Raw genomic sequence first — 25,773 nt, forward strand, 5'->3', positions numbered from 1 at the left:
GACCTGGTGCTCTCCCAGGGGTTTGGATGTCCCTGGCACAGAGAACAGGATGGTGCACATTGGCTGTCCTTGGGTACAGATTAAGAACATGGCCATAGAATCACAGAATCATTAAGGGCAGAAAACACCTTTAAGGTCATCCAGTTCTACCATTAACCCAACACTGCCAAACCCATCACTAATCCATGTCCCCAGCTGCCACATCCACATGTCTTTTAAATCCCTTCAGGGATGGCGACTTCACCACTTCACTGAGCAGATTGTTCCAATGTTTGACCACCCTTTCCATGAACACATTTTTCCTAATATTCAACTTAAACTTCCCCTGGTGCAACTTGATGCCATTTCCTCTTGTCTTGTCTCTGGGAATGACAGAGCTCCCTCCAGCTCTCCCCTCCTGTCAAGGAGATCTGCAGAGCCACAAGGTCCCCCCTGAGTCTCCTTTTCCTCCAGGCTGAACCCCTTTCCCTGCTCCCTCAGCCTCTCCTGGGGCTCCAGACCCTTCCGTAGCTCTGTCGCCCAGCTCTGGACACACAAAGAAGGCCCAGGAACCAAGGAGCTGATTTTTCATTGTGGGCACTGCTAATGTCCCTTTTAGAACATCCCAGGCCAAGCTTCATCCCATACAGTGGATTGTGAGATCCAGGGATCTGTTCAGAACATACACCTGTAATGCCTATTCCTGGTCCTTAGAGGACATTTTTGGATGTTCTTATGCAAACCACATCAACAACCCCCAAGAAAGAGCAGACAAGGGCCCAGAGCTGTGTCCCAGTCATGGTTTGTGTGTGCTGGCTGTGCTGCCAAGTGCTCTGCTTTGGGACAACCTCGCCTACTGAGTATTTCCTAGCACCTCTCTCTGAGGTGTTTATCTGGAGAAGTCACAGGAGGGCAGAAAAAGTGATGCTGGAAAAATAGGATGAACTGAAGAGCAAGAGGTTTTTAGGATTATACTTCCAGGTACTTTGGGGAAAATTAGCTATGAAGTATTAAGCAATTGGAAATACATCTGTTAGTTGCATTAAAAGCATGTGACAAACCAAAGGCCTGGAGTACACCTGGGTAATGGTGTACCCTGCTATGAAAGAGCAGAGGAGTATCAGCAATAGTGTCTGTCTTCTCTGGCCCTGAGTCCAACTGGCAGCACCTGGCCACCAGGATAAACTCTTTCACCCTCCAGAACACGGACCTCGTAGTCCAACCACCCAGCAGAAGAGGTCAGAATTGTGACCCAACATGATCTGGGAGAGCATTCATTAGCCTTGGCCAAAACTAGAGCAGGGACCACACTAAAAATTTAAAAATGTGGGCAACACTTGTCCCTGTGCCCTGATCCTGATGTAGATGTCACTGTTGGATCAGACCAAGCTCCAAGCAGTCCAACAGACAACCCTCTGCGATGCCCACATGGCCAGGGGGCAGTTTGCAATAAGCAAGTCTCCACCCAGGAGGAATTTGTGACTGTGGATCTGTCTCACGTCCTGCAGCATTGCGCAAAAACAGGAAAGCCGTGCAGTCACTGTGGCTAAAAGTAAATTCATGATGAGCTAATATGTTTTGCTCTAATAGTAACATAGTGATGTCTGGTGCTAGCTCAATAGCCAAAAATGACTGGTGATAGTTACACCCTGTGCTTTGCGCAGAACAATAAATAAATGATCCAACAAAAATGCCTTGCTCGGCTCGTCCCGTTTCTTTGCTAAGGTGCAGGCAGGAGTGCCAGTCCCAAGCTCCTAGAGCCAGGAGCTGTCATGTTTTAGGCTGAGACTTCCAGCATCCTCCATTTATCACTGTCCTCAGTAGTTTTCAAAAATCTCAGCTATGAAGAGACTATCCCAAGTGAATGCGACAGAAATAGTTGTGCTGGTAAAGGCTCAGCTTGAGTCCTGTGTGATCACTGTCTACAGCCAAAGAGCTGCAGACATGCAGGGGAGAGTCCTCCAAGGTGCATCAAAGGCCACAGAACATGTTTGGGACAGCTTATGTTCCCAAGAGCTGCTGTTGAGTGGCCTGGTGAAAGTAGAGAGGCACCTTTGAATTCCTTCAAAGAGCACCATGTCCATCCATCAAGAACAGCGTGATGGGATCCCACCTTTCCCACAAAGCAGAGTTTGTAACAGGTTGAGGCTGCCCTATCTCTGGAAATGTTGAAGGTCAGGTTGGATGAGGCTTGGAGCAACCTGGGATGGTGGAAGGTGTCCCTGCCCATGGCAGGGGGCTGGACCTGGGTGATATTTATAGTTCCTTCCAATCCAAACTATTCTATAAAAGAGCAGCAAGGACCTGCTAAACCTTTCCCTCTTTGGTTTCCAGCTACAGAGTGCTTCCCAAAGGAGCCAGGCAGGATCTGGCCCAGCGTGAATGATGTGGCTTTCGGCTAGTGCTTTTCACCTGTGGCTCTCAAAGCATTTGGCAAGGGGCTCCCCTCACTTCTCAGTAATTGCAATAATTGCAGTAATGCACATAATGATTCAGAGGTTTTATCATTCCATACCTTTGTGCAAAGGACGTGGCACAAACCCGCCTACCTGCAGCTCAAAATAATCTCCCCTCGTTAAGGTTGCAGTCATGAGTTAATTGCAGGAAAGAAAATGCAAAAGACTCCAGATGCAGTCCCAAGAAATTGTTGCTGTCATTCATCCAGCTGGCCAAAATGTGACGATCAGGATCAGTTACTCAGCAACTGACCTGGCACTGGGCTCCTTTGATTTAAGGTCCCGTAGACTCACTTGAACTTGTCGGCAGAAATAAGTTCTTCTAAGGACAGCTAGTCCCCTCTTGGAAATCTAGTACTTCTTGTGAATCTTAGAATTCCTTTGAATTGGAAAGGTGGAGTTTTTTCCACAGGGGAGCTGACTGCTTGTGAATCAGACTTCTGAAGAAAAAAATAATTTGGTGATAATTTAAGATTTAGCTAATGCACAGGACAATCTTTTGGCAACAGTGTGATGCAAGCTTGATGTTTTCAGGTTATAAACCTCAAGCAAATAAAAAGAGAGAGAAAGATGGCTTCGGAAAAGTTCCATTGGGCTGTAAGTCAGAGGCTGTTCCACAACATTTTATCTCTGAAATGTCATGCTGTACTGGCCTCAAAGCAAGAAGAACAGACGGTTCATCTAATACAATTATTTTAGGATCCTTTCATCATAAACAGTGTGCATGCCAAAATGAAAACGTATCATGGGAAAGCATTTCTCATTGAAGCCTGAATCTCCTCCCTAATGTTTATTCTATGTCATGGAGAACACTAGGGGCCAAATACACTCTGGGTTAAAAACACTGGCATCAGTTCTTGCAACACAAACTTGGCAGGGATTCAGGATGTGACAGCTGAAGGAGGCTGCAGCCTCTCTTGTACCAACAAACCAGTTGGTGCCCAGTGCTGGTGAGTGAGGAAGAGGGAGGATGAAGAGAAACCTGGAGCATGCTGTGGAGGTTTGCTCCCTTCTGGAGCTGCCCGGCACCCTGGATCCTGCCCGTGCTGTCCCAAGAGCCTGCAAGGTGCAGAGTAGGTGGATAGCAGCAACATCCTCCTCCTGTCTTGATATAAATCCCTGCATGGTGGTGAATGTACCTCTTGGCAACAGCTCCTTGAATGCCATCCTGGGTGGCAAATCAATCTCTTCTTCATCTTCAGAAACATTCTGAAGTCTTTTTCTTGGAAGAAAAAGAAAAAAACAACTTTGGTTGCTGTTAGTTAAGTTGGGATACTGCAAAATTTTCTCAGCATGTTCCCATTTAGTGGATTATTTGGGCTGTTTCATTGTTCCCACACTCTGGGCTGTTGTCTTTCTTCTTGCCAACACAATCCATACATTTAACAACAGTGACACTGCACTTCATTGTATTTAAATTCACCTTATTTCCTTGGCTTTCTCCTGCCATGAGCCTGGAACTTCCACGTCATCTTCAAGTTTATCAGTGATGATTATTATCATTTCCTCTGGGTCAATCCCAAAGACACTGAACAAGCCAGGGTCCAAAATAAATAAATGGAAGACTTCAATATCTCTAGTCTAATTGAATTTCAAATTGCATTATAAGATCTCTTGCTGAAATAGTTTTTAATCCATTTAGTATCCCAGATTAGGTTTTGTACTGTTTTCCTTTAATTGGGACTGTGTTCAGGAACTGTTCAATAACTTGCAGAAATCTAAGTAATTTATAACAGGCTTATCTTTATTAACCAAACTTACATTCTCATTAAAAAAACATTCATTTGTTCGACATGACAGACTTTCCATAAAACTGTTCAGGCATATCAATCAGGTTAGCATCCTTTAATTCATTACTAATCACAGCCTGTATCAGATTTTCTTTGATGCTGTTTGGGATCAGGTTTAAACCAATGAATTTGTAATTACCTGTGATTTTCCTATTATACAGTCTTTGGATTCTGCAAAGTCTTTGGATTCTCCTTACAAATTTATGCAGAACAGAACCAACACGCTCAGGCAGCTTTGTAATTTTGTTGGCAATCAGCTGGAACGAGCAGGACAGCAACAGGAGTGCCCCAGACCCACCCATACAGAATTTCAGCATCACAGAGATTTGGGGAGGGAAAGACCTTCAGGAATCTCCAGGCTCCTCTCTCACATCCTTCCATCAGATTTCCCAGAGCCCTTCCCAGGGAAGTTTTGCAAGGATGCTCTTGCAAAATGCAAGATGCAAAAGCTCTCTGGACTCCTGTTCTAGTAGTTAACTACTTTAGTTGTATTTTTCCCCCTCCTAATATCTAGTTTTATCAGCCTTTTCTGCCCCTTGGGTTGGTTTTCTCTCGTCCCATCACTCTGCACCTTCAAGCAAAATCTGGTGTTGTCTTTTCAATAATCTCCTACAGGCGGCTAATGACAACAACAAGCCTTGTTACCTTAATAACCTCTACACTTCTGGGTCCCACCAAGTGTTCTCTGTGGGCCCAGGGCTGCCTCCACTGTGGAGAAATGTTCAGCTTCACCAGTAGCCCCTCTGATGTGGAACAGACTGTTCAGACATCGAGAACTGCTTGTTTAATGCTCTCTGCCAAAATAGAAGTGGGCAGATATATCCACTGAGCTTAAATGCTACCTCAGTCCTTGGACCTGCTCAGTGGAGAGTGCCCATGAGCCTGGAGAGCCTAAGGAAAGCCTTGAGCAAGAGTCAGCTGTGTGCAGTTAATGAGAAAGAAGAGGCAGGTGGATCTACATGGAACTGCAGGTCTCTATGACCTTGCAGGTTTGTGTTCTTCCTTGTTTAGAGATGTAATCATTTTATGAGGAACAGTGACCCAGAGAGCTGGGGATTTAATTTAATACATCTCACATAGGCCTGGGTTTGTTGTCTGATTTATTAAAAGATAGCAGCACAATTTTTGGTGGGAAAAAAAAAAATGCCATCTGTGTGCTGGGCACTATAAATCTGAAAGGGTAAAGGGGTGCTTCAGTGCATGGTACACTCAGACCCCTTAATTGCCTTTCCTAAAAGCCTTCTTGGTCTCACACTGAGCTGGAGAGGGGAGCCTCAGCAGGCAGGTGATCTCTGTAGTGCCTGCAGGAGCATCATCCTCATCTACTACCCTAGAAAGGGTTTTAATGAAGCCTTGTAGCTCTAAATACAGACCCTGGGAAGAAGAGGGAAAGAGATGAGGGGATGGGAAATGTCCTCTTCCAATCCTTCTGGATGGAGAAAAAAGACAGGGTAAGGACTGGCATATTGCAGAGGTGAGCAAGGATTTAAGAGACAAACTGATCATTAATTAGATCTGCAAAAATGGAGTAAAATGAATAATGTTTTTCTATCTGGCAAACGAGCCGAGGGTGCTCTGCAAAGAGGAACTGTACAAAAACTGCTTTGCAAGCCCAGCAGGAGGGTGTGAAACTGTTTTTGGAGGGAACAGAAGTGCAAATGATGGAGCAAAGTTCCTGTGGGACAAGGGCATTGGAGCTCTTTGGGATTGGACTGACTAACAGGGAGGAGATTGGTGAGGACAGGAAGCTGGGGGTTAATTAAGTTGAAAGCCATAACAAAACGATGGAACATCTTGCTCCAAGGAAAGGAAGGAGTGAGGGAAGCAGAAAAAGGAGGAATAACATCAAGTTGTACTAAGGTGGAAAAAAAGACTAGGAACTTGTCTTTTACAGACTATGTCCGTAAAAGAAGAGTGTGACTGTGGAGGATTAAAATGAGAAAAAACAGGGGCAAAATGAGTTTCAATTAGGAAGGGATACAGAGGGCGATAAAAGGATGCTCTGTAAAGATATTGAAATAGGAGGAAGGCAATGGAAATTATACATAACTGAATTAATGGAAAATGAGAGAACAGAAATAACAACAGAGAAAAGACTGGAGCATTCATTAGTTTTTATGCTTTAGCTATGGAGAAAAATAAAATATTTTAAAAAAAGATTATGAACTGGTATTTATCAGGACCACTTTTACTGCAGAGGATAAGACAATCCAAACTAGCAAATAAACACTGCTAAAATCATTCAGAGAAGTTAGGCAAATTCAAGTCAGCAGGACTGGATGAAGTTCCCTCTAGAGCACTTCAGGCACTGGGCAGAGCAATCTGACTCATGAGTAATTATCTGCAAGAGCTCATGGAGAAGGGAGGCGATCCCAGAGGAGGTGAGAAGGGCAAACACAGTGTCTGTCTTTAAAGAAGGGGAAGCAAGACTTGGGGAACTACACAGCAGCCAGATCAGCATGTAATGCAAAAACTGTAATACAATAAACTGTGCAGCGATCTCTTTGTGAGCATTTGACTGACAATAGAAAAACATACAGTCAGTCAGACTTGATTTGTCATGGAGGAGTGATGTTAAAACCATCCAGTTTCCATCCTTGAACTCAACAACTGTGTTGTAGAATAAGGAAGAGGGAGCATATGTCATGTATTTTGAAAGAAGCAGAGTTTTTGACACCATTTCACATGACATTTCCATAAGCTGACCAGGAACTCTGATCTCTGTGAAATCATCTTAAGACATACTTGACAGAAAATAAATGTATTCACATAAGAATTACTAATTCCTTTCCTTTGGATTTAGAAGGTTTTCCAAAAGGGCTCCCTCAGGGTTTGCTCCTGGACCTGATTCTAATATTTTCATTAGTGATTTGGAAGACAAAATAAAGACTATATAAATACTCCAGAGGATGTGTTCCAAAATGTGGCTGGGAAATTGGAGTAATAATATAAAATCAACCAGATTTGGTAAGGTAAAAAGCAACAAAATATGTCAATGCAAAGTGGCAAAATGCTGGTCAAGCAGGCATTCAATAAAAAAAGAGTTGTGAAAGAGGCACTGGAGAGGACACAGCTGTTGTAAAATACAGCAAATCTTATTCTGAAGCATATGAACAAGAGGGAAACATCAGAAGCAATGATTCCGCTCTAACAAGGAAACACCAGGTGTGGGTTTGGATGCTGTGCTAGGAGAAGGTAGAAGAATGTCATAGACAAATCATACAGGGGCTGAAGGAAAGCAATGAGAATGATGAGTGGTTCAAAACAATTGGAGGATTTTCTTTGCTTTTTCCAGAAGGGAAAACATGTGAGAAGATGAAAACTGCCTTCAAGGCAGAGGAGACTTATAAAAAGGTTATTGACAATTGTTCTGGGTCCCACAGAAATGAATTTGCAAAGATTGTTGTTACTGGATAGCTGGGAAAGAAGAAGACTCCACAAATTAAACTCAAAAGCTTTCTAATTCAGACCAAATTTCTTTGAATTATAATTTCTAAATCAATTTGTAAGTATTTTTCTCTGGAAGCTGATCAGCTTCTCTCAGGGATGTTTGGATCCTTCTCAGGGCACCAAGGAAAATTTGTGGTCTTTCTCCATCTCCTCTGTTCCATGACTGTCTCCTCAAGGTGTGACAGTGCTTCCATCTTCCCCATGCCTGACCAGAATGTGAAATATTGATGCTAATCCTGTGTTTGCACTTTAGCAGAGCTTCAAACACTCTGTTGGTGTTAATTAATTATCCAACAACAGCAGGAAGCCAGTGATACCAAATGCAGCACGGAGATTCCCTGACCAATAACAAAAGCAATCCTTCCTCCTGTGCATTGCAGAGCTCCACCAATTCTCTTCCCTAATGCACCACAAGCAGAATGAAGAGCCTCCTTTTCTGCAGACCTCCCACAGACAGCATGTGGCTGCTGGGGCTGAATTTGGTGATGAGGTCCTTGCTCCTGAGGGCTCCAAAAATTCAGGAGCATGCTGGAGAGCAAAGAAGCCATGCAAAAACACACATTGCATGCCAGGGAAACAGTGTGTTCCTCACTTTTCCCTAAAAAGGAACATCTAATTTGTGAATAAAGGAATAATACATGGATAAAGTTTGCCAGAAGTGTTGTTCAAGAGGAGCAGGTGGTGAGGAAAAAGGAGGAGGACGTTTGCAGGCTATATTCCTATCTGGAAGAAATATACTTTCTCTGAACTCTAGGAAGATTATGAAACAATCTGCTGGATGTCTCTGGGTAGTGATAAAGGAAAAGAGAAATCAAACAAAACCAGGAGCAGTCTCATGGTAGAGTCCATTGTACTTCAACTAATGAAAAAAAGGAGATAGAGGAGCATGTTTTTTGAAAAAGAAAGCAATTATGTAATAAACAAGTACTGGTGGACTTGAAGGAAAATGATAAGTCAAGGATATTGTGAATTTTAAAGTGAGAAAAAAGAGAGGAAAAAAAAAAGGGAAAAGAGACTTAAAAGACAAGAGGAGGAACTTTAGACTTTGATTGATGTTAAGCACGTCCCTCAGGGTCTTAGGGAATTTTCTGGTACTCTGAACATGTTGCCTTCCTCCTTCTTAGACTAACACCAAGTTCTGAATGATCAGCTGGCAGGGATGGGTTTCTGTGGACATCTCTTTTCTTGTAAAGCACTTTGCTTCCTCCATAAAAGTAGCATGACTACAGACTGAACTTCTCAGTGAAGCATGAATTTGAGGAGGGAAAGATATCCATCCATATTTTTAGACAGGGCAACTAGTCAGTTCAGCTGGTCAGGCAGCATGGAGAGACCCTAGTGCCTATGAACTTGCTGCTGTATCTTACCTTGAATGTTTAACAAAAGCATGGTACCAAAGATTTTCAACTTAAATATCACTTTGTGGATCTTGTATGATGCTCATGGCATCCCCACCCAGCAGCTAAATAATTCCTGTTTGCAGGAGGACGATACAGAGACCAGGAATTCAATAATGTATATTTAGTAAATTTTGATGCTCCTTAAAGGTGGGACCCCTTTGTTCACTGGGGAGATGAGGTGTGAAATCAATGTTCATATAGTCTCTGCACCTCTCTGCTTGGTCGCTGGGCTGGCTGCAGCTACTGCACTTCTCATGTTGCTCAAGAGGTGCATGAGGAAATGATCAGAGAGGGTAGGATGTGGTTAAAGCCTCAGGTTGCTAACTGGGGCTAATGTGAGGGAAGCGTATTATGTCTCACATCCATTAAGGCCTCCAGCAATCACCTCCCACGAAGGCGAAGGAGCAGCAGAGAAGGAATTGTGACTTCCTGAGTCCCAGCAGCTCCTAGAGCTGCTCCTGTTAATATTCAATTATGTGCTGCCCTGGACTTGGAGCAGCTTAGAGCTCAACTACATCTCACTCCAGCCCTGAGGCTCAGCTGCAGCAAACACAGCTGCAGGAGGCTGAGCCACGGAGAGCAACAGCCCCAAAACAGGGTTATCACACCTCCAGCCGCCAGAGCAGAACCAGCACTTAGGAGGAACTGCTCTGTCCACCCCTGCTCTCTCTAGCTCCCTTCTCCAGGCTGTGAGACTTTGGGGAGCTAGTTATTCTGTGAGCTGTGGCTGGGGTCATCAGATTCCTTCCCCTGTTTTTTATCCTGGTTGTGCCAATTGACCACAGAATGCTCTGCATGCACTTCCTTCTGCATCTCACACCATGCAGCTTCTGCTGTGGCTTTTCCTTCATCTCATCCCCCCGCTCTGAAGTGTGTCCCGTCTTCGTTGACCCACCCACCCTCTGATGAGCCCCTTCCACTTCCAGATCATGGTATTAACTTGACATTTGCAAAAGGTCACTGTGTTTGCTCTGCCTGAGTGTTATACTGCTCCCTCTTTTGTTGTTCTGCTTTGTAAGCTCTTGAAGGCAGAGGTTATCTTCTTGGGTGTGACTACACAGTGGCCAGGAGAACGAGGCCTCTGGTCCCAGTTGGTGTCTAACAGCTAAACCAGAAATAATCACTTGCTCATCGATGGAGAGGGTGACTCCAGTTTCATAGATTATTCATCAGAGGACAATGAATCTTAATTTATATGCAAAAACCTTCCTTCCAGAAGAGGTCCATAAGCAGGATGACAATTAATGTCTTAATTTCGAAGACTACCAGCATCAGATCCCTGCTGTATTTCCAGGAGTCCGTTCAGACCACGTGGTACTGCTGGAGCATATGCCATTTGCTGCAGGAACAAATGTGGGACATAAGGGAGGTGACACACAATACATACTTTGTGCATCCAATTTATGCAGATGAAGTCCTGGCTTTTTTTAGCCTGGAGTTTGTCACGCTGGAGCTGTTTGTTGCATCAAACTAATTGCAATGGAGATGAGCGCGTATGGTACGTGCAGCATCAGGGTGTCCCCCTCCAGTGGCTGCTCCCAGAAAGGTGCAGCTGGTGGAGAAAGGACACATAAATTAATTCTTTGCTCTCAGGTGAGAATGGATCTGATCCTGTCTGCAGTCCTGACCTGACCAGCATTCCCTGAGGTGAACATGAAGGGCTGGAGCTCTCCCATCTCCATTAGGCAGCCAGGAAAGCTCCAGCCAAGGTAGAGACCCAGCACCATCCATGAGGAGACACCCCAGGCTTGGCTCTACTCAAACATAAACCAATTCTGAGTCTCAGCTACAGCCAGGCTATGCCAGAAAGGAGGGTGGGAGAGTGAGGCTGTCAGATGCTGTAGCCTGTGGCTGAGTCAGCTCTTCACCTGATGCTGGCATTGCAGAGGAAACGCATCCATGTCTGGAAGATGTGCGGGTGGGGGATCTTGGCCTTTAGCTTTAGTGCCAAGAGCAAAATGGCACCAGCGTGGCAGCTGTGCGGGCTTTAGGAACAGCCTGACCTGCTCCTCTGCCATGGTTTGTTTCGGGACTGACACAAAAGCTAAATCGTTCCCCCAAACAATGTACAGCCATTCCCAGGTATTAACTTTTCTGTTGCTTATAGTTATATTCTTTAAATTTCCCTGTTATTTTGCCTTGAAAACAGCTCCTTCCTTGAGTTAGCCCCGTTCCTCTGCTTCTCCATTATATCCCTTGCCAGCCAGACAAAACTGTACTAGGCAGGATCAGGCAGCGCTGTGGCTCAGAGTCACTACACAGAGATTAATTGCCTGCCACGGGTGGGTTGGTGGCTTGAAGGTGGATGCCAATCCGGAGGCGTTAGGGCCGAGTTCTGCTTCAATTCCTGATCTGAGTCTCTCCCTCCTGCCCGTGTGCACCTTGCAGGAATATAACTGAGTTTGAAGTATCTGCTTCCTCCCAAATTCATTTGGAATTCATTAATGGGTTCAGAAGCTTTTGGGAGAGGAGGATGGACACATACCTGCACAGAAAAGCAGCGCAGCAGAACCTTTATTTCCTTAGGGAGGCAGCCTAAAGAAATATTAGCATTTATTCTCATCTGTTGCTGAGCTTACGACCCACACAAATAACAGGGAATAGCGAGCGAGCAGCCGGCTGCAGAATGGGAACAGGGAAAATGACTCAGCAAGCTTGGCACCAATCTGGAGAAAATGCAGGTACATTATAACCTTGCTTGAGCATCAATCTCATCTGTGACGTGACATAAAAACAGCAGCCAGTATAGATATTTGGATTTGATAGAAACATTCCTTCTGATAAATGATTTAGCTCTGCTCTTGCAAGTAGTTATATCCAGGAGCAGAGCAGGTGAGAAGCTGCCTTCATAGATGCCAGCAAAGGAGAGGAAAAAGTTCAATGAAAACCTCTCACTGCTTTATAAATACACGTTTTTTCTTCTGCTATCAGTTGACAAATAGCTGCTGAATTATAGTTTCATGCTTTGTTCATGTCATTTTCCTCAAGAACAGTATTTCCTGCTACATCACCTTAGAAACTTGATCAACAAACACTCTGCTTTACACGTAAATAAAGCTTTATTCTATCCTATTTTTGATAGCAGCCAGCATTTTAGAAACCAGAACGTTTCGGGTTCTCTGGGCTATTCGCCTCAATTTCACAATTTGATTTTGGTTTTGAGGGCCTGTCAGCATTGTTTATACCCAGATCTGTTGGAGTAGTGATGTTTTTCTGTGAGTGGCAAGGAAAATATATTGCTGCAAATTGCTGTCTGGAATCAGATTTTTTTCTCTTGAGAGTCTAAATGAAACTGCACTTTTTAACACATGGGAACTAAAAAGCGAAATTAATTCTAAAGAGAAGTGAAACAAGAAAATTCAGTGTCAACAACAAAAATGGATCAAAAGAAGCAAAGACAACTCTGACAATTAAGCAGGACCATCTCCAAAACTCAAGCTACAATAAAATCTAGGAGCGTTATCACCAACCGAGCACCTGAACAACTCTGCAGGGTCCTTTAGCCATTTCCTTGTGTAATAACATCAGATCTTGTCCTGACCTCATGACAAGGTCTTTCTTTTTAACTGTGGAAAAACAAGATCAGAGCCCTATAAAGTTTTTTTACTTGGTTTCATTAGATGAGCATTTCCCAGGTAGCTGCTATGAAAAAACAAATTAATCCAAAGGCAAACAGGGGATTTTATCTGGCAGTTTTAAAAAACTTGCACAGGAGCCCCAGCTACTGAGCCTCCTGTGATCTGCCACCATATGAAGACAGAGTGCATCAGTTAGGGATTAATATTAAGGCAGATATTAAAGCCTATCACATGATGGAGGATTTTCCTATATGTGGACTTCAATGGGATGCTTTAAACCCTGTGAGTGTGCGTGGATATGCACGTGTATGTACACGCCGGTGTTTATTCATGGGCAGACACAGCCTCAGGCTTCTTCAGGCCTTTCCAAGGAATATAAATTTGGGAGGGGGGATGGAGAGAGAGAGAAGAGTCATCTTTAAACCTCACATTTTTGAAAGTAAGTTTTTGAAGGAGACAGGCTGAGGAGGAGAGAGCCAAGATCATAAAGATTTTATAACTAACAACATTTTTTAAGAGGAGACAGAATCTCTGCTCTTTTTTAGTGCAAGATCTTGCAATAATTTAAAGCAAATTTGGGAAATAGCTGCCTTTTGACAGAAATGCTTCATTTTCCTTTTCTGCTGGGCTGTAACCTAGAGCATCTTGGCTTGAGAAAATGAAATAAAGCTGAGCGATGATGCGCTGTCACTGCTGCTGCCGCCACTCTGCCTCCTGCAAATCTCCCAAAATCGTGCACAGCCCTCCAGGTCAGAGCACAGGAAGGCATTCTCCTTCCAGGCTCAAGCCTGCACCAGACAAACTTACCCAGGGCTTTGTAAAACACGGCCACGGTTTGCAGCGAGCGGCTCTGCCCGAGGTGCCGCTTCCAAGGGTTGGTGTGGAGAGGAAACTCTTCCCATGACACAGCAGAACAGCAACAGCAGCAGCAGCAGAGTAAAACAGATCAGTTCTGGCAGTACTCCTAAAAGACTACTTTAAATCCCAGCTCCAGCCTCTTCCTCCTTTAAGGATGATCTGAAGAAGGGAATACGGAATAAAAAGAGGCTTAGTGAGGCAGGGAAAGGAGGCCCGGAGATACGGGAAGAAAGGCAAATTGTACTTAAGGCTCCACAGCAGTGGGACAGCCTGGATAAATGGCAGAAAGGAGCCCAGAGAGGAAATTCCCCCAAAACTGGATGGGCGAGATAAACAGTGTGTAGGGTGGATAGAAGGAAGACTCCGAGAAGAAGTAAGGAAAGAAGGATGAACTGCTCCTCAGTCTATTAACTCTTTTCAGCTGAAATCATTAGTAATTTTTACAAAACTAAAAAAAAAAAAAATTTTAAAAAAAATTAAAAATAATTTAAAAATAATAGTAGAGATATCTGAAACACTGATCTGTTAGATACACAACCCTTTGCATGGGCACCTGGAAATGAGTGGGGCAAAGAACAGATATTTCAAGTCCAAAGCACAAATGGGAGAGCTAAGGGAGATGATCCACTGTCCCTGCAGAATTGGGCCTGTGCCGAGTGGCCGGGTGGCTCCAGTCCCCTCCAGTGGCTGACAGCCATCATCACCAACCCAGCAGCTGGAAAAAAGTCGTTTATATGACTTCCTTAAAGAAAACGTGGTGAGACATAAAAAAAATTAAATCCCCAACTTAAAATTTACTGCATTTGTGGATCATGCTTTTTTAATCTGTTGAGGGGCTGCTGGAGGCTGTAAGGAAGGAGTGAATGCGGGATTGCTTTTCCTCCTTTAGTTTTAAACAACAAATCTATCTCCTTCTTTTCAGTCTAGCCCCTAAAGCCTTGCATTTGGTTACCAACACCGATGCCACCAGTTAAGGAACAGAATTTGGAGGCCTCCTGCAGGAACCTTCCATGGGGAAAACCCCCAGAGCCCCCTGCGCGTTGTCAGCCCGGTGGTGGGACCGTGGAACGGGTGGGCTTCAGCTCCCTGAACCCAAATCCTGGGGGCTGGTGGAGAGCAGGGAATAAAACCCACTTCAGCACCGAAGGCGGAACAGCAGCCGGAGGAGCGCGGCGCTGCCGCCGGCCGGCCCCGAACCCCCGGCGGCTGCGGCCGGGCAGCGGGATGCGCGGGGAACCGGGGGCTGTCCGAACCACGGGTAATTGTCGGCATCTTCTCCTTTTCTTTCTGTGAGGGCTAGCTGCTTGCTGGTAGTGTTGCAGTGGCCAGCGCACATCCCTAGGAGCGGCTTCTTCCAGCAGCTCGGCACAGAGCCGGCTGTCGGGAGCCGGCGGTGCGACGGGTCGCGACGGCGAAATCGTTTCGCTACCGACTGGCAGAGTTAAACGCGGCGGTAGCGACCACCGCATCGACCCCGCACGGGCAGAACTGCTCACATCTGCTCCTCTTCCCTCCGACACAAACGAGGTTTTTCCGCCTTATTTATTTTGGTTTTTTTTTCTTTTGGTTGATTTGGATTTTTTGTTTTTTCTGCCGCTTCCAGCACCCGACTCGCCGCGGCCGCAGACGAGCACCGGATCCCGCAGCCTCCAGGAGCGGGGTCCATCCTTCCGCACGGCGCCTGCCCGGCCGTTTATTCCCCGGCTATTCCTTTCTGCGAAAAGAGAAGGGGAAAAAGCAAAAAAAGACCAAAACAACCTAAAACACAAACACCAAACCAACCCCTAATAAATAATAATAGAAGAAGGAAGCGCAGCAACTTGCTTTAAGCAAAGGGCGGTAGGACCACGGAGCGCAGCCCCCCGGGAAGGGAGGTAGCGGAGGGAGGGCAGGCGGGCACCGGCAGGGCTCGCAGCCCCACGGGGGTACCGGCAGGTCCGGCGGCGGCGGACGTGAAAGTCCCCTTTAAGTTTCCATAGAGAGGCCTCCGGGTGTCACATGATGGACATGATATAACGAAACAACATCGTGGGGAGGGACGGAGGGAAGCAGTGGGGGAGCCCGGGGAGGCGGCGGTGCCCCCCGACCCGCCCGCCCCGGTTGCACCTGTCTCGGCGCGCCGGGAGCGCGGTGTCCGCCCCGCTGATGGGGCTGCGGGCGGCACCTTCCCCCGGGGAGGAGGAGAAGGAGGAGGAGGAGAAGGAGGCGAGCTGGTGGCGGAGGTAAGTTACCGGCGGGACCGGGGCGGGGGGCGCAGGGTGCGGGCGCGGTGTGTGCGCCGAGGGGATGCGGGGTGTGTGAGTGCGCGGGGTGTCCGCGGTGTCCCCGCGGAGCGCCGGGTGTGTGCGCGCCCTCCCGCCCTCCATGTCCGCATTCCAGCTCATGTTGCGCAGATAAAATTCAAACTTGAGGTAAACACAAGCGGCGGGGGGGGGGGCCGACAGGGAACTCGGGAGGAGGGAGGCTCGCTCCATCCCGGCTTCATCCCGGTTCCATCCCGGCTCCTGCCACCCCCTCCCCGCCGCTCCCCCCGCTCCGCACCCGCGGAGCCCCCGCGCACCTGGCGGAGCGCCGGCACCTCGCTGCTTCCCCCGGGGAGGAAGAACCGAGCGTCCCTTTCCCCGCACCCCGGTAGGACAGGGCGGGTCGGGGGCTGGGGGTTCGCGGCGCGGCAGGTGCGCGGGGTGCTGTCGCGACATGGCGGGGGGGGGGGGAGTGTGTGCGCGTCGCGACATGGGGGAAGCAGCCAAGTGACAGCGCGGAGTGGTGGTGGTGGGGGGGGGGGTGGAGAAAGGACGGGGCTGCGCCGCGTTGTTTTCCTCGGTGCTGCGTGGGTATCCCGAATAGAGCGGGAATAACAGCGGTGCCCCCCCTGGTCCCGCTTTTCTCCATACGCATTTCCAAGTGCGTATGGAGAAAACAAGATGCGGAGCGGGGCGGGCCGGGCCGGGGGGGGGGGGAAGGCGGGGAGGGCCGCACTGCCGTTCGCAGACCCGGTCCGTGGCACAGGCGGTGCCGCCGCGGGGATATTTAAGCGCTCCCCGGCGGGGCGATGATGGAGGCAGCCGAGGCCGCCCCACAGGTGGGTGCGTGCGGGGAGAAGGGCCGAAGCGCTGGTCGTGTGGGGAGCGCCAGAGCGGTCTCGCACTCCGCGGACTCGCGGCGGGAGGCGCTGCCGGGGCTGAGAGTGAAGTGGGGTGCGGGGACAAGACCTGGCAGCCGCGGTCTGCTGAGTGGCGCAGCTCCGGGTGCCGAAAGCAGTGCGGGGGTGACGACGGTGCCGCCATGGCGGGTGTGAGGGAGCGGCGCCCTCAGGGGGGTCCCGGCGGCCCCGCCGAGGGCGGGAAAAGCGCGCGCGGCCCCCGCCTGGCGCCTCCTCAGCACTGCACCAAGGCGGCGGGGCGCGGGGGGGGCGCAGGGGGGAGGTGGCGGCCACGCCCACCGCGCCCCCCCGCCGGCCAATCGCCGGGGGCGGCGCGGCAGGGACACGCCCCCCCGGCGCGCGCCGCGCCCTCCTGACCAATCGCAGCGCAACTCGGCCCCCCCCCCATCGCCCCTCTTCGCCCACCCGCCTGTTTGTTACGGTCGGGGCCACGTGCCGGCGCCTCGGGCCGGTCACGTGGCCCCGGGGCTAGGGGGGTCTGACGGGGACCCTGGGGTCTGGAGCTTTCCTGTCCTTTGGGCTCTAACAGGGACTGTGGGGCTCTAATAGGGACCATGGGCTCTGATGGGGACCATGGGGTCTGCAGCTTTCTTGTCCTTGGGGATCTGATGGGTTCCATGGGGGTCTGGAGCTCTCCTGTCAGGGAGTGGGGGGATCTGATGGGGACTTGGAGGTGTCCTGCCTATAGGATCTGATGGGGTGACACTCTGGGGCCTGGAGCCCTCCTGTCCAGAGCAAGTGACTGGGAACAGGGGGGTCTGGAGCTGCCCTGTCATTGGGGTCTGATAGGGAACAGAACTGGCTGCCAGCTTGGGAGGAACCTGAAGCCCCCTTTCCAAAGGAGTCTGACTGGGTTTGGCTCTGGCTGCCTACCCAAGCCTGAATCCCCCCTGTCCAGGGAATGTGGCCAGGACTCGCTTGCCATTGCCCCCAGGCCCTTGCTCACCATGAGCGTCCATTCGGCCCTGGCCCCATTAAACCTTCTCTGACGGGCCTGTCCCTGGCTGTTGTTCCTGTCATGGCCGAGCTGTGACAGCCTGTCCGTGGCTGGCTCTGGCCTCCGGAGAGGGAGGTGTTTCTCTCCCGAGAAGAGCTGTTTATGCCCAGTGATTTTATTTTTTTTTTCCCTCGATTTTTTTTTTTTTTATTTCTTTCCCCTCCCTCCGTGCTCTCCTGCATAAGCCACAGCAGCAGCTCGGTGTCTGCCCAGCCCGGCAGTGTTATGGCACGGCTCTTATGTAGGTGAAGCCGGGGAACGCTGCAAGGATCATGTGGAGCTCTCAGTCTCCTGAGCCTGGAGCTTTGAGCCTATTTATAGGTGGGTTGGGCAGTGTTCTGTGTGCAGGACTTGTTCCACGTTCAAATCCGTGGCAAAACGAGACGTCTTAAACGATGGTGTTTTGGTTTGGGTGGTTGTTCCTGGGAGTAGGGTTTTATGAGACGCTCTGGAGGACGGGTTGTTAATAGGTTACGTGGAGAAAGGCGAGTCAGTTTGGAGTTAAGGAACGTGATGCCATTTTAATGCAACTTCTCGGGTGGCAGAGCAACCAGTAAGAGGATACTCGGTTCTAGATCAGCAGCTTTCGGCTTTGCAGGCAGTGGACAACTCAGGCCGGGTTAGTGGGAAGCCACAGAGGAAAGGACATCGTGTTTTCTGTAGGCTTATGTTCATTATACTGTTTTCTGCACTGCTAAAGGTTTTGTGGCCGACAAGCTGGTAAAAAAAAAAAATAAAAAAAATCCACTATTCTAGATCCCTGAGATGTTTTGGTTTAGAATAAGTGGAGGAGGGGTGAGAAAAAACCTCTCAACTGTGTTTTGTTGTGTATGTTTCTATTGTAGAGCTTAAAAATGTAAAATTTAGTGTATTTTTAAGAGTTACATAACCTTTAGTAACGTGGTGAGTCTCAAGTAGCCTTCAAGAGTTAAATAACAGCAGATCAACGAGACTGGGTCGAGAAGAGGAAGAGAGGGTTTTATAATGCTGAGGACTGTACGCAGATATTTAAAACTGCTTTGGTGTTGCACTAGAAACAAGTCTTTGCTTAGGAGGAGGAGGATTTTAATACCCTATAAATACAGAACATGAGAAGGAGGATGGAAAGATGAGGTTTGCAGTTTTATGCTGGTCTAGTCCGGTAAATGGATGAGAAATACTTTATGATACTTCACGTTCTTCAGCTTCTCTTCCATCTTGACTTTTTTGGTACAATTCTTTGCAATCCGAAGTGATGAGAACTTCCAGATACTGACCGCTGTGGGTGAGGAAAGAAATCTGGCCTTAAAATAACAAGAAATTACAGAAAGGGGTGAGGGGCACTGTAGTGGTGAAAGAACTGGGGTGGTGACACACGTCATATGAGAGAGAGCTGGTGCTTTGTGTTGGTTACAGGAGTAATTTGACACGGCGTTACCTACAGGAAGATGTTTATTCAGCCGTGGTGGTTTGTACTGGCATATCCACCTTACCTTTGTATTTTTTTGGGGGGAGGAAGAGCCCTCCCTTAATAGAGGAAATTGCTGGGGAGCAGTTGACGTGCTGGAGATGTGAGGATACCCGGAGGTGCACGGTGTGCCAGTGCCTCGGAATTCAGAGTGTACATGGAAGTGCTGGCTTGGAATTGATGCACCAGGAAATTGCTTTCTCTATTTTTGTTGGTGAGATGCAGTTAACGTAAAACGAGCCCTTTGGATCCCATATCCCATTTGTCTTTAATATAACTAAGATCATTTATCTTCTCAGGCGGCGAGAAGGGGAAAAAAAATACTTTTGTTTTGCAACTTGGTTCACCTTCTCTTCATTTGCTGTCAACTCATGACAAGGCACAATGTGTGCTGCACACTGTGTTCCACTGAGCTGTTTTGGTGACAAATACAATGTATATGAAAAAAAAATGCTATGAAAAATAGGTGATGTGCCAGTTCTCTCCACTTTTTATATAAACAATCCCCATTTTTCTCTAAAGTACTCAAAAAGTGTCATATTAGGGTCTCATGCCATGTCAGTTTCAGTGGCAAAAAGGCAGCTGTTTTAGTCTTCATAAGTATTCAAAATTTGGCTGAAAAGGAAATATTTAAATTAGTGTTTGTATTGGTTTCGCAGTAGGAAGTAGTAAAACCTTTCTTCAGTTTTAATAAAAAGGGAAATTGTGATCTTACTTTAAAAATGTGTTTGTTTATGCTGTATTAGTCTGTTACATTGTTAAAATTAAGAGGATTTCTTTAATCCAAGCTAGATTTTAATTGCTGTAATCACATGTTTACTATATTTCTTTTGTATTTATAAATAAAAACACAGGGTCATGTTTTTTTGACCTCATATATAGCATGACTGTCTGTAGTTCATGCCATATTTGCACAGTGTTTTTCCGTAAACATTTTGCTCGTGGAATTATTGGTAGCACCAGAATAAGAGCTTGAAAATACTGACACATAAAGGGTTAGAGCACTTGCAAACAGGAATGCTGAAATTCAGAGTTTTTTTTTTTTAAAGAAAGCAACCTCTCTCCAGCAGTTCTTTCAAGTCAGTTTGATGATAATTTTGGATCCTGACTCGTGGTTTTCTAAATGGCTGGAGATGGAATTAATGGAGCTGCAACGCTTTGTCGTGAATTTCAGCATAAACAATATTTTTCTTTCGGCTTTGGATTTCACGCAAATGCAGTGAAAAATCCCCTGTCCTTTTCCAGTCCCTCAGGATGCTGCACCTCAGCCAGCAGACGTAGCGTTGTTGTCTAACAGCGAGGCTGGAAATGGGAGTTGTTTGTGCTGAGTTTTACCCTTACCAAGGTCAGAGATTTCATCCTTCCGTAGATTCCTGACCTGGGGATTTAACACTTGCAGTCAGTCCTGATTTAGGAATTTTCATGAACTTCTTGGAGCTCTGGAAGGAAATTAAATGTCCCCGTGTTGTGCTTCTTCCCAAATGTAAGTTTGGAAATGCCTTAAGTAGTGACGTCTGTGTGGAAGAAATATTCATGATGGTAATAAAGCAGTCAAGCTGAAAATCCAAGTTTCTTACATAAAACTGATCTAATTGGCAGGACAAAAAAAGGCGATAATTGTAGTAATATACCTGTTTTAAATAATTTTGGTCAATATGGGCACTGAAGTTTTCTTTTGACGGTGGTTTATGACTTACGGAAAGTAATTTGGATGAGGAAAGATGGTCCTACTCTGTCTCACAGTGGGCTGAATTTCAGTGTTCTGTTACCTAAAAAAGTTTTTCATAACTATGACATATTACTAAGCCCATGGTAAATGTTTGGGTTTTTTTTTCCAATTCTTACTATGACATAAATTTCTTACTCAAGTATAAGCAAAGGAAATTGAAAAACAAAAGGTTAAGAGGGGATTTATAACACCACTTGTGAGCCCTGATTTTACAAACACTCCTCTGAATGTGTCCTGTGTAAGGAGCAGGTCCTATTAGGGAACGTAAATTGTGCAATTGCGTAGAAAATCAGCGGAGTTGGTAAATTCTGAAGCAGTCATCGTGTTTTTTCTGTTCTGTATTTCAAATCCTCGCTCTCTTGCAGCCAAGCCTGTGGTGTGCTTACATGTGCAGAGTGCTGAACAGTAGTCTCAACTAAACAAAAAACGTGTGAAGTCAGCCTGCCAGTAATAGTGACGTGGCATTATTATTTCTTTTAATTTATTTTAGTTTTCATTTGTGTCATCTTGCCAATTATCAGAAGTAGCAATTAGTTGTCGGGGGTGGGGGGGAAGGTGAGGTGAACAGGATGGGGAGAAGAAAACCTAGTAAACATAATTTTCTGCTGTTACAAAACTTAGCTATTTCTGCCCCAATTTACCTGTGAACTACACCAAGATGTACCAATTTCAATGTGGAGCCTGAAATAATCCTTGTTTTTTGTAATGATTATTAGCTTGGGCTGAATATCATCCACAGAACTTCTCCTGGTACAGGTGGAGCAAGTTTGGATCTCTCTGGAAAATATACCTTGAATCAGGGCTAATTCTTTTTCATCTGTGTTGTTATTGGGTATGTTTCTTGGTAGCTTTCAGATTTTCAGAAAAGCAAGATGATTTTTGTGTTAATTTAATTGCATTGTGTATGGAATGCCCCTAAAATGTCCTGTTTTGAATAATACTTGCATTATGCTCAGGTTGCTGAATTTTAACACAACTGAAGTAGCTTCTCCAGGAGCTTCTGCAAAAATAGAGTTGTAAAATGAAGGCAGGTACTGGCCTTGAATAAATTCCAGTGTGCTGAGGAAACAAAGGAAAATCAAACTGAGGTTGAGAAGGAAAACAAGCATTTGCCTGGGTTTTATCGTGATGATTATTTACATCAGCACAGGAAGGTGTTTACCGGTGATCAGGTGCTGGTGAGATGTGTCTGAAGCAGGAGAAGGGATCCTTGTGTTTGGATTATTGGAACTTGGAGATTTCTTGCTACGCAGCAGCTCATGTGAGCAGCTGTCAGGTCTCCTGGGAGGGAGATGAAGCCTCCAGCCACCGTGTTTACTTCCAGCAGGAGGAGGAAAAGGACATTTCTGGCTATTATCTGGATGTGTTTTGTAAACTGAAAGCGCTGTTAATGCTCCCGAGCAGGGTGTAGTTGCTGTATCATTCTGCAGTGTCGTTCTCCACCCCTTTTTTTTAAATTTTAGCATAACTTCGGTGTTCGTCTGTCAACATCTGCTGGGTACTGATGGATCATCTGCAGCTCTTGGGAGATCCTTACATCCTAATTTATTTGGCTTCGTGGCAGTGCTCCAGGACCCTGGAGCAATCGGGATTACGTTTATCCCATTGACAGAGAACAGGATCCCAGATCTGGAAAGCAGCAGGTATATTTTTCGCTGTGTAAAACGCAGGGGCAGGAAGGAAATCCGTGCGGAGGAGAAGCCCCGGCGGAGCGGCAGCGTTCAGACCCCGCAGCGTGCGGTGCTCCGAGCCAGATCCCGGCCGTGTCTCCCTTCCATGGAATAATACTCCGCTCCTTCCCAGGCGCTTTTTCCAGCGTTGCCCTCTGCCGGAGGAGACCCGCAGCGCCAGGGATTGCAGTGTGGACTCTCTGGATGGAGTCCCTGGCACTTGGCATTTCCTTGGCAGCTCCAGTTCCAAGAGCCCACCGTCCTCCTGGAGCTGCCGCAGGGGCCCCTGCTCCAGCCAGAGCGTCTGAGTCCTGCTCTTCCCTCCCGTCTGTGTCCACGGGCATCTGTTCAGGGCAGCCGCTGCTTGTTTGGATAAACTGCAAGCCAAACAGTGGATCCAGCATTATGGGATCAGCTGCTTCTCCAAAGGTTATTGTCCTGGAGCCACAACTAATTCTGGCAGGGGGTTGTGCACCTTTCCCATCAAACAACTTTAATCTTTGGATTGTTAGCCCTGTCTGGCTTTGGTAATCCAGACGCTTTTAAAGCAATATTGATCTAAAAATCAGTATTCTGAACGTAAATACACTTAAATTTGGTTTATATTTGTTTGGTGTTCACATAATATGAAACAATAATTTGGAGCAATTAAATGTACAAAATTTTCCTAACACTGACTACATCTGATGTTCTCATCAACTTGTAAAGCACAAGTATATGTTGTGGGTTTTCTTTGATTTGTTTTTTTTTTGTTGTTATTTGTCTGGTTTTTTTGTGGTTTTGTACTTTTTATTTTTATTTGGTTCTTGGGGGTTTTTTTTGTGTTTTGTTTTATTTGGATTATTATTATATTAATAAGATAATTATTATCGGGTCTTTTGGTGGGGGGTGAAATTTTATTTTCCATTGTGTTTTTTGTGACTTGGGAAAAGGCCTTCGTTTTGGTTTTCAAGAAACTTCAGGTTTCATGTATTGCTGGTGTTGATGTTAAAAGGAGTTAAGGAGGGCAGAGCTCAGCTGTACTATTTCAGTGGAAGTTGAGCAGGGACCTCTGTTCTCCCAGTCGTTGTTAATGGAAGTGCTGACATTCACGGGGAAGTCCTTGCTGAATATCGGAGTGAAAAAAGGCAGACATGATGACTGTGGGGAAGTAACTGGGAATTGTGAGCTGAAATGCTATTTGTTGAATAAAACTGAATTCCTCAAAAGCAGTATTACTTCAGCAGTGAATGAGTCACATCTATAAGCAGCAATAATTTGTACTGGAGACCAAAATTGTGTAATACAGTGGGCGAAGAATGCTGGTAAGGATGTTTGATGGGTTAACCCAGGCCTCCAGCATTGTGATGGGAGAGCAGCATCTGTCAGAGCACTCTTTCAATTACAGAAGCATGTAAAATAGATCCTCAATGGTGCACTGGAGGGCAGGGATCCAGCCCTTCACTACTACAAGCAGAAGTGCAGTATGATTCCTGAAGCAGATTTCAGGCTCCGAATTGAAACTCTCGTTGCTGCATTTCTCAGCTTTTTTGTGCCCTTCCCCCTTTCCAGGATCTATTGCAATCCCTGCTCGTTTAAAGACCACTAGTTTGAAAAACAAGCCCTTGTAACCTTTTCCTGTGAAGCAAATTTTGTGTTCTTGTAGGTAGAGTTACTCTGAGAAGGTTTATGGAAGATTATTCTCCTGGTTGCCTGGATCAGGTAAATAATATAAACATAATTTGTCATGTCTAATGTTCTCCTGGTCAAGTTCTCTGTAGGATATATCTGGTTGTATTTATCCCTTTTGTTGATGTTCTCTTTTGCAGTTACAAAGTACTCCTATAACATGAACAGGTTTAATTCTGTTCCAGATGCTGTGAGCTGATAAAGTGCTAATGCGTCTTCTGGCAGTTTCTTGTGAGATCAGTTTCCATGAAAAAATTGTATTTACCCTAAGTAAAGTCTGCTTTGGAGCATGGGTTTGTGATGTGCGCACATTTCCTGGTAGACAAAGATTGTAATCTATTTTTTTTAATTCTGCTACTTCAGAAAAATCTCCTTGACTAGATGAAATCTGTAAGTCAGCTCTGAGACTTTCAGATGCAGTCTCTTTGGGAGTTGTGTCAACATTAATTATTGTATAGCTCTAATGTTATGTATAAAGTGACACCTCTTCTGGCCTGCGACATTTCTCCTGGGCAAACTATGCTTGGCTTATTTAGTTTTCATATTTGATACGTAAATCTTTGCAAAGATCTTAAACAATGTTGTTCAGCTCTTCATTGTTCTTTCTGGTAACGTGGACAGATACGCGTCATGTTTTTGAAAAGAGGTTGATTCTTTCCCAGTTCATGACTTCTCCCTTGAAATGTTCCTTCGTGGTTGTGCCTGTAGCCACTGTCCATCCTAAGTCTTGTTTTCAGGCTGCTGCTGCCTTGCAGGAATCAAAAATGAGGTGACTAATAAGTCTGTCCTTTCCCTGCAAGTGGCATTCATGATTTGTCTGTTTTCTTCGGTTGTTTTCCTGCTTTTCTTGCAGCAAAAGGAGACTTTGCCTCATTCCTGAGTGCTGGGTTATCTTTGTGGTTTGTTGATTCTGGATAGGCAAAGAGAGAATCTGCAAGAGCAGAAATTCCAGCAGGGAAGGACAGCAGTAGGGAGGTTCTCTCCTCACCCGGTCACAGTCAGACTCCTAAGATCAGCTTTCCATCCTGACGTGTTTTGTTCCCTTCTTCCCATCACTGCCACCAGGAATCCAAAGCATAGGGATGGGCAAAGTCCATCCCAGGCTCTCAGCACTGCTTAAGGCAGTGTTCCCATGGGTTGCAGCAGTGTGGTTCATAGCTTAGAGGTTTCTGGAGTGAGGAATGGGATTGTGGAGTCATAGAATGGTTTTGGTTGGAAGGGACATTAAAGATCATCCAGTGCCACCCCCCTGCTGTGGGCAGGAACAACTTCCACTATCCCAGGTTGCCCCAAGCCCCATCCAGCCTGGCCCTGGACCCTTCCGGGGATCCAGGGGCAGCCACAGCTTCTCTGGGCAACCTGTGCCAGAGCCTCACCACCCTCCCAGGGAAGAATTTCTTCCTATAAAATAATAATTCCAGGTTTTCCTCTTGATAGGGCCTGTAATTAAGTGACTTCCCATACTGTGGTTGTAAGGAATGGTTTCCTGGCATCTCCACTGTGTATGCTAGATGGATGAAGGTTTTCAGGATACTTAGATTTTAAGAATGCTTTTGTAGCAGTCTTTCTTGCAGAACTGACTTCAGAA

At 46.4% G+C, this 25,773-nt stretch overlaps 2 protein-coding genes across 9 annotated transcripts in view; one reads left to right on the forward strand and one right to left on the reverse strand.

The window, feature by feature from the left end:
- Positions 1 to 4,158: 4,158 nt before the first annotated feature.
- Positions 4,159 to 16,862, reverse strand: LOC111923153 (uncharacterized). Of its 4 annotated transcripts, none has more exons than XM_086886420.1 (5): positions 16,724 to 16,807; positions 14,646 to 15,225; positions 13,461 to 13,670; positions 11,561 to 11,694; positions 4,159 to 10,414 (listed from the first exon to the last, which is right to left on the reverse strand). In XM_086886420.1, exons 2-3 carry the CDS (start codon positions 14,978 to 14,980, stop codon positions 13,631 to 13,633), a joined length of 375 nt encoding a protein of 124 aa, XP_086742546.1. In that variant the 5' UTR covers positions 14,981 to 15,225; positions 16,724 to 16,807; the 3' UTR covers positions 4,159 to 10,414; positions 11,561 to 11,694; positions 13,461 to 13,630. The 4 variants fall into 4 exon arrangements, 3 of the variants coding, with proteins under 3 accessions (XP_086742546.1, XP_086742545.1, XP_086742547.1); XM_086886421.1 differs by having other exon boundaries at positions 9,688 to 11,456; positions 11,561 to 11,610; positions 16,724 to 16,862; XR_015286049.1 differs by lacking the exons at positions 14,646 to 15,225; positions 16,724 to 16,807 and adding an exon at positions 15,336 to 15,652.
- Positions 15,388 to 25,773, forward strand: part of LOC111923149 (endonuclease domain-containing 1 protein-like) — a 158,905-nt gene continuing 148,519 nt past the window's right edge. For 4 of the 5 annotated variants that reach the window (XM_086886411.1, XM_086886413.1, XM_086886412.1 and 1 more), the window contains exon 1: positions 15,388 to 15,733. The gene's annotated coding sequence lies outside the window, so the exon portion shown is untranslated. The other variant, XM_086886414.1, reaches the window with a different exon arrangement.

This window comes from Cyanistes caeruleus, chromosome 4, assembly GCF_971803275.1.
Source record: "Cyanistes caeruleus chromosome 4, bCyaCae1.hap1.1, whole genome shotgun sequence".
Classification (NCBI taxonomy): domain Eukaryota; kingdom Metazoa; phylum Chordata; class Aves; order Passeriformes; family Paridae; genus Cyanistes; species Cyanistes caeruleus.

What these genes read in the sequence shown, in the direction of transcription:
- LOC111923153 (XM_086886420.1), bottom strand. Translation starts at nt 14,980, where the DNA reads ATGCGGTGGTCGCTACCGCCGCGTTTAACTCTGCCAGTCGGTAGCGAA. An exon ending in GTTCCGCCTTCGGTGCTGAA is followed by an intron (nt 13,671 to 14,645) that starts GTGGGTTTTATT and finishes TCCCTTCTTCAG; the next exon opens with ATCATCCTTAAAGGAGGAAG.